Genomic DNA, 8,435 nt, shown 5'->3' with positions numbered 1-8,435 from the left:
CTGTGCTGCTTGTAATCCGTCTTCCCAAAAAAAACTAATAACTGTGTGCGGGTCTAGCCCAACCGTATCACCCGTTGTTATTACTGATTCTGAAGATAACCGTTTGTTTGTCGAGATTTATATTGCAGGCGTGCGTGTTAAGGCATTGTTAGATTCTGGAGCTCAAACTTCTTTAGTTGATGTTTCGCTTTGGCTGATTTAGGTATCACTTTTTGCACGAGATTCGTCCGTCTGTGGTTTCAGCGGATAATTCTCCGATTGAGATACTGGTGGCGCAGACCTTCCCATTCATTTTAATGGATCGATTGTGTTCCATTCATGTCTGGTTGGTAGGAATTTACCAACTTTATTCATTTTAGGGATCGAATTTTGGAATAAATTTGGTCTTACGTCCGTATTAAGTAGAGCTTTGAACAGGAATTTTCTGGTGATTTGTTCATTCCGCGGCCGGTTACAGTCAGTCACCAAACTGTTAACGAGGTTCGTTTCATTCAACCACGATGTACTTTGTCATCTGAACAAGAAATCTCAACTGCAAACCGTGATCGATGAGTTCAAGGAGATATCTTCGGATGTTAAGGGATTAGGATGTACCACCTGGCTTTCTCATAAGATAGAAACAGTTGGATCACCGATTCGACAACGCGCTTATCCTACGTCACCTGTTAAACTCAAATTACTCAATGAAGAGATTGATAAAATGTTAGAGATGGGAGTTATTCGTCCGTCCCATTCGCCGTGGGCTAGTCCAGTGGTCATGGTAACCAAGAAGGATGGTTCCGTGAGATTTTGTGTAGACAGTAGGAAATTAAACGCTGTAACTGTACGTGACTCGTATCCCTTACCCGCATTCAGGAAATCTGGATAATTTACGCGGAGCGAAATATTTGACTTCCTTAGATTTTAGAAGTGCCTTTTGGCAGATTCCCTGGCGGATCGTTCCAGTTGCGAAAAGACGGCTTTTATAGTTCCGCAACGCGGTTTATTCGAGTTCGTGCGCATGCCCTTTGGGCTGACCAACGCCGCATCCGAAATGCAAGGCTGACTGATAAAATCGTTAATTTTGAATTTACTCCAGAATCTGAGGACTTCGTATTCGGCTATGTAGACGATCTGATCCTGGTTTCTCGTGACTTCCAGAGTCATCTCCGCTTGTTACGTAAAGTATTAGAAAGGCTTACTCAAGCTGGTCTCACAGTTAACTTGAAAAAGTGCGAATTTTGTAAACCAGAGCTCAGATATCTTGGTTATATAGTAAATGAGAATGGTCTACAAACGACCCCAAGAAGCTAGAATCTATCAGGGATTATCCGACCCCAACTTCTGCCAAATCACTTCGTGCGTTTATAGGAATGTGCTCATATTATAGGCGCTTCGTCAATAATTTTCATCGATAATTGCTCCTATGACTGCTCTTTTTAGGGAAGAAAAAAGGTCGTGATATCATCGATTGGAATGAGGCTGCTTCTGCTGCGTTTATCAACCTCAAAAAGGCTCTGATGGATTCGCCCGTTATGGCATGTCCCGATTTCACTAAGCCTTTTATTCTTCAATGCGACGCTTCGTCAGTTGGTCTTGGCTCAGTACTAGCACAGTCGTTAGATGGCGTTGAACATCCAATTGCGTATTATTCACGTCTCTTCACAAAGTCTGAGCGCAATTATAGCACAACTGAGCGTGAACTTCTCGCTGTTTTAGAATCTATTAAACATTTCCGTGGATATCTCGATGGTATGAAATTTACCATTGTGACCGACCATATAGCGTTGAAGTGGTTACTTACCCTTGATAACCCCACTGGGCGACTAGCACGTTGGGCAACCCTTATATCTCAATATAACTTCGAAGTTCAACACAAACCGGGTACTTTGAATGTCGTTCCGGACGCTTTGTCTCGTCAGCACATTAATCTTATTTCATTTGATCAAGGGCCGGACTCTACTTCAGATCAATGGTATAGAAAAATTTATCGCGGTGTTTTAGAAACTCCTCAAATGTTTCAAGCTTACAGTATAAATGATGGTGTTCTTGTACGCAGGATGCCTGTCGATAATCCTTTAAGACCTAATCAGTGGCGTATTGTTTTGCCTACTGAGAAGACAGCAGATGCGATCAACGAGTTACATGATTCGTTCCCTAATATCCATCCCGGTGTGATGAAGACCTATCTCAAGGCTAGGGAATTATATTACTGGCCTAATATGTTTCGAGATATTTCATCAGTTATTTCTGGTTGTGCTGTTTGTAAAGCTTACAAGATTGCGAATACCCAGCCACGCGGTCAGATGTTATATCCAAGGCAAGTTTCCGCTCCTATGGATTTACTATCGATCGACCTTATCGGCCCACTCCCTGTTGCATTCTATGGCTATCGTTATATCCTTTCTATGGTCGATGTCTTTTCAAAGTTTGTTTGGTTAGTCCCCTTGAAAAGATTCGACGCTGCCTCAATTTCTTCGGCGTTAGAATCAGGTTTTCCTGCGTTACGGTAGGCCTGCTCACGTTTTATGCGATAACGCCAGTGTTTTTCAGAGTGTTGCTTTCAGGAGATTTTTGGCATCATACGGTATACCCGAACCTTGCTTCACACCATATTATAGTCCAAACGCAAGCGTTGTTGAACGTTACAATCAATCCGTGGTAGTGGCGTTAAGTATCTTGGTCGATAACGATCGCCGTTCTTGGGCTAGATGTCTTCCTAAGGTCGCTTATATCTCAACTCTTGTATCAATTTAGCTACAGGGTATACGCCTAATTTCCTAATATACGGACGTGAAGTCGATATGGTTAACCCACGTTCAAACGTTCAGACTAGAGACTCAAGTTTAGTTGACAGTCGGGACGAACGTGCAACTAATCTAATGACTCTACGTGAGATTTACGCTAAAGTTGAAGACGCTCTCGTTTTAGGATTTCAGCGCAATGCCAGACGTTATAATTCGCGTAGGAATTCTATTAGATTAAATGTTGGCGATATTGTATGGCGGAGAAATTTCTCTCGTTCAAATCCAGATACCCATGGTGGTGGTAAATTCGCTCCACGATTTATATGTTGTCGTGTTTCAAACGTTATTTCCCCACAGGTTTACGAATTATCGGATATGGACTCGCCCTGTATTGGGAGGTATCACATCAAGGATATCTTGAAATAATTCGAACTACCTCTGCGGTTTTCTAAATTGGCCTTTTCTAAATTCTAATTTGGCATTCTATCTGCCCTGTTGTTTTAGCGGGTTCAATTCGGTTAGTTTCTCCCGGATATACATTTTTCTTAGGTTATTATAATGTCGTTTTATCAAACCTTGTAACATTGTTGGTGCATTTGGGTACTATGATTCAGGTATATTATTATTTCCATAGATCTGTGAACACCCTTTGTACGTTTCAGTTTTTTATTTATATATACTTTATATCTTTATGTGGGTTGTGTGTTCATCAGTTCTGTCCAATATATGCAACTTACATTTTCTTTGATCTAGGCGTAAAAAAGGATACACCCAATTACGGCCCTGCACTGTTCTACGCCGATGGGCTGGCGTAGTTCAATTGTTTTTGTGGTCGAAACAAATTTATTAATTTTTAAAAATTTCGAACGTAGTTTCCGTGTTCCCTATCGTTTTAGCAAGGTGTCTAGAGCCTAGGTGTTTGGATGTACATAGTAGTTTGTAAACTTATTCTATCGCTGTTTGACTTTTCGTCGAGTTTCAGTGAATCTAGACCTTGTTGTATTATAGTTTGTTATTTAATTATTGATTCTGTTTGATAATTATTGTCTGTGTTAGGTTTATTGTCTTGTGAGTTAGCTTTTAGTGTTGTAAAAAGGTTTTTAGCTGGGGGTATAGTTGTGGGACAATCAACGGTTAGGCAGTGGGTCGTAAAGCTGCTCTAATCAGTGATTAGTTCTACACTGGTGTATAGTTTTTAGGTAGGTTTCTTTTAGGTTTAGTCTTGGTTTCTGTTGACACCAAATAGGATTAGTGGACTCTTTCGGTTGTATATTAGCGGTTGCTATATTAGTGAATAAGTTAGTTTTTCGTTTGGCTAAGGTAGTCTCAGTGTTATCGTGGTTTCTGTTTGTCTTTCACATTAGGGTTGTCACCTAGTCGTTTTAAGTTTCGTCGTACTTGGTTTAGGGTTTACTTATCGTTTGTACGGTAGGGTAGTATTAGGGTTGTCGTCGTTCTTTTTGGTTGTTTTAGTTTTTATTTAATGCTTCAAATTTTAGCTTTAGGCGTTAATTTCGGTATGGTGGTTTTCGGTTAGAATTATTATACAGTCTGATTCTTTTGGTTGGTTTAAAGTTTTTTATTTTAGTAGGGGGATAACTGCAGCATAAATCTGCTGCATGCAATCTAACCTTCTTTTTTGAAATTGAGTGTTAACCTATTTTTGCTTATACGTTTTGGTCGTTTAGTTGCGGTTCACTTCTTGATTTTTTTTTAAGGTTTGAATTGGTATCCTGGAAACGTGGAACAGAGGACGCGAAAATTTGGTTTGTCAAATGTGTTTTCCCGTGGATGATTTTTGGCAATAGTGCCTTGGATTAATATTTTGGTTTAATATTCCTGGATTTCTTTTATGTGACAATTATAATGGTGTTCTAAAGTGTTAATTATTATAACCTGGCGAATTGATTGTTTCTCAACTGCTGCGAGCTGGTGGCTCGTAGTCGCCTCCCTTTTTAAAAGCCGGATCTGTTTTTGCCAGTTTCGGGTAAGTTTTTCCTGTTTTTGTTCGAATTTAGGTTGTAGGGCTCATGGTTTGAATGAATTCTTAGTCTCTTTTATCTTTTCAGCTCCCCCTTACGGTGTGGATTTTTTTGGACATCGTACTGCGCTCCGCACACGATTGTGGGGCCATAATTTTGTCATCGCTTCGGTGTCGGGATTGTTGCCTGCATCCAGTGACAGGGGAACCGCTCCACACCAAACAAAGACCACGTGAAGATTGTCACAAACTTTTGGAGTTTCTTACCAAAAAACTTTATTTTTTTGGCTTATAACGGCGAATATTTTAAAATTCAGTAGTATCACATTTTTTTTTAAAAGTATTCTATGTTTTTTCTAACTTGTCGCTTCAGTTTTATATCGTAGTCTTAAGCAAACACGTTCGGAACTCTTTTCTACTGTTAATAGAATTTTTTGCGCATAAGATCCTACTCTACTTGTGTAGTATCGCGAATTATTTTGTAATTTCGAAAACTACGCATAGTTTATTTGCCCATTCCATATATATTTTGTACTAATTTTTCAAAATTCTAAAAGCCCACGAAGGCCTCCATGATTTTCGGTAATCTTTTGGCAAAACAATATGGACGACCCGTTAATACTACTCTGTTATTTCATCGGCTGATTTTTTTTACATTAAATCTTTATTAATCATATCTCAAAATTATACGTTTCATTTATAGTGCATTGCACATAAGTGTTGTGTTGTGGGGCTTGCCCGAGGTTCATTGAATTTTGGGTAAGCCTTCGCTACAATTCCTACTGCACTTTTCTTAGACCTCTAGGTTGGCAGCGCGTCTGCATACCCCTGGTGTTGCAGATGTTTATGGGCAGTGGTGATCTCTTACCATCAGGAGACCCACTTGCTCGTTTGCCATCCTATCGAATAAAAAAAACGACCCAGTATACCATAATCTCTTGCAGTTACTCCGAGACCAACCTGCGCACGAGCAAGACAGTGACATCGGGCAATTGTCGGAGCGCGACCTTGTCGACTGACAGTGACAGCAAGCGCATGTCAAGTTGCGTGGAAGTGAGACGGCTGCAGCACTGCCACTCCTCTGGCACGCTGGCCTCGCAGCACGGCAGCGTCAAGTGTCACATCTGTGGCGAGAGGTTCGACTATCGGTAGGGGTGTAATATTAGTAATATTAGGCTACTTTATTTAACCCCCGTTACAAAAAGAGGGGCGTTATGGACGCTGTTTTGCAATACTGAGTCAACCCACTGTCATTTTACAATACAATGTTGCAGAATTAATCAGGGTTAACACACTAGCCGTGGTGGCAGTGGTTTGACCTATGGCCTCTCAAGCAGAGGATCGTGGGTTCAATTCAAACCCCGGCTCGCACCTCTGGCTTTTTCGAAATTCATGTGCGGAATTACATTTGAAATTTACCACGAGCTTTACGGTGAAGGAAAACATCGTGAGGAAACCTGCACAAACCTGCGAAGCAATTCAATGGCGTGTGTGAAGTTCCCAATCCGCACTCTTATTCTGAGGGGAGGCCTGTGCCCTGCAGTGGGCCGTATATAGGCTGGGATGAATGATGATGAACACACTATTGCAAAACAGCATCCTTATAAGTTTGACGCCAAATCTGCCTGCCTGTGGCATCGTAGCTCTCAAACGGATGGACCGATTTCGATGTGGTTTTTTAAAGTGAAAGCGTAAACGCGCAGCGTTTGTTTCCTTTGCGGTGGTTTTTAGGTATATTTGTTCGGTTCAGCCATTTTTGAGACATTGAACTTTTACGGGGTTGCTGTTATGGTCATGGTATGGTACGTTTGAAAGCCCTCTTGTTCTGAGAGGAGGCCTGTGCCCAGCAGTGGGACGTATATAGGCTGGGATGATGATGGTACGTTACGGTGTAATGTGTGGTGTAACGGTGAACCTTTAAACGCCCAAAATCAGAGAACCGGGTACTGCCTTTTCGCAACGTAACGTTTGACAACCTGTTTCATTTCGCAACTTTTCATTTCACAAACTCTAACTGTAAATATTTCAGGATTTATTCCAGGGTCATCGTGTAGAAGGTTTGGTTAGTTTTATAAAAATCCTGAAATATTTACAGATTCAGAAATATTAAACAGTTTAGAAATGAAACCGGTTGCCAAACGTTATTCGCCGAAACATTACTAAACCCCCAAGAATAAACATTCGCACTATTCATACAACTATCTGGCCCAGCCGATGATCGAACCCGGGACCTCAAGCTTCGTAGTCAGGTTCTCTAACCAGTTTGCTATCTGGTCGTCTGATTGTTCGCAGACGCCAGCTTAGCATGCACGTGGACTTGGAGCACCGGGCGCACGGCAAGTTCTCGCGGTTCCACAGCTGCGCCGGTCTCACGGGCCCGCGGCTCCGCGCGGAGCCCGGCAAGGTGGACGTGACCAGCGTCGGGCACTGCGGCGTGCGAGGTCGGTTTAGAATACGCGTTCATGTGGGTACATTCACCTGCATTAATATCTACCTGTGCAAAAATATCTAACACGTCCTACCGGCCCGAGAAATTAAGTCGTAGGTAGGTATTACATATTTATGCACGCTTCTTTGTGTCAGATATTGGTGCTGGTGGCTGTAATAATAACCGGAAAGTAGGGAATCATCTGACGAGGTTATTTGCAAGTCGAGCATCAGGAGGAGGAGATACGCGTCATAAATATCATCATATCAGCCGTAGGACGTTTATTGTTGGACATAGCGGCCTGTCCCATAAATCCCATAATGTTTATGAACATCGTTTTCTTGATTTCCGTTAGCTTCCACAGACGACTCATCATTGATGGTAACCACTTGGTACTTAATTAATTGAGTTTATAACCAAATTGAAAAAAAAAAATTTTTTAAGTAAATGAAAGTTGGCGTACATACCTACTATTGGAAACGCCAGAATATATAATAGGCAGATCCCGGAATAAAAATTCTACAATTTTGGAAAGTTTCCTTTAGCACATCAGTAGGTGGGATACATTTACTCGTAATCCGGAAAAAAGAGCTGTTCCCAAGGGCGTGCGATAAACGAATTCTACGCAGTCAAAATTTTGGGCAAAAGCAATTTTATTCTCATTTCTAGACGATAATGTTTGCAAGAGCATGGCCAGCCAATGATGGAATCTAATTTGAGTTCTAATACAAGTACCTATAGATGATGGAAAAAATACACTCGAGAGCTTGAGAAGCTAGTCTTGACTTAGTAGTAGAAGTAGTCTTGACTGTCTTGAGTATGTATGTTGGCACTGACAAAAAATAAAGACTACATTTTTTCGATTCTCTAAGCCCCGGGTTAATGTTTGTGTACAGGTTGTCCATCCACCATATCGCAAGCGAGCTCTCTCAGCTGCGACCCTTCGACCAACATAGTTTACTCCTCGTCCAGCCTGAGCAAGAAGTCTTCGGTAATAAACAGTCTCGTGGACAAGTTCAGGAGCGGCATCGGCAGTTACAAGTGGGAGCCAGGCACTAAAATAATACGCGTCTAGTGTTGTTTGTGAACGTTTTGTAGTGAAATATAACTGGTCAAACGTGGGGAGTGTTTCATTTGTCTGTGTGTTAATGGTAGCATTTTGGCTAAGTCCTGTCACGACCTCGCCACGAGAGTAGAAGTGAATGATTACACCATTTGTTTGTGTTATGGTGCAGCAGCATCTTAAAGCTGCGTTTCCATCAAAGATGGGCGAGGATGTGTTGCGAAGAATTACCTATTC

At 41.5% G+C, this 8,435-nt stretch overlaps 1 protein-coding gene across 1 annotated transcript in view; it reads left to right on the top strand.

Moving 5' to 3' along the window:
* Nucleotides 1-8,256, top strand: part of LOC141443424 (uncharacterized) — a 45,777-nt gene extending 37,521 nt beyond the window's left edge. Inside the window, exons 5-7 of the mRNA XM_074108719.1 lie at nt 5,652-5,855; nt 7,000-7,148; nt 8,032-8,256. Of these exons, the coding sequence (XP_073964820.1) occupies nt 5,652-5,855; nt 7,000-7,148; nt 8,032-8,210 (532 nt within the window). The 3' untranslated portion in view covers nt 8,211-8,256. The remainder of the gene's footprint in view (nt 1-5,651; nt 5,856-6,999; nt 7,149-8,031) is intronic.
* The last annotated feature ends 179 nt before the right edge of the window (nt 8,257-8,435 follow it).

This window comes from Choristoneura fumiferana, chromosome 27 (genome assembly GCF_025370935.1).
Source record: "Choristoneura fumiferana chromosome 27, NRCan_CFum_1, whole genome shotgun sequence".
Lineage (NCBI taxonomy): Eukaryota > Metazoa > Arthropoda > Insecta > Lepidoptera > Tortricidae > Choristoneura > Choristoneura fumiferana.
The sequence above is the reverse complement of the archived record's forward strand: the minus strand, read 5'-3'. Positions and strand labels throughout refer to the sequence as shown.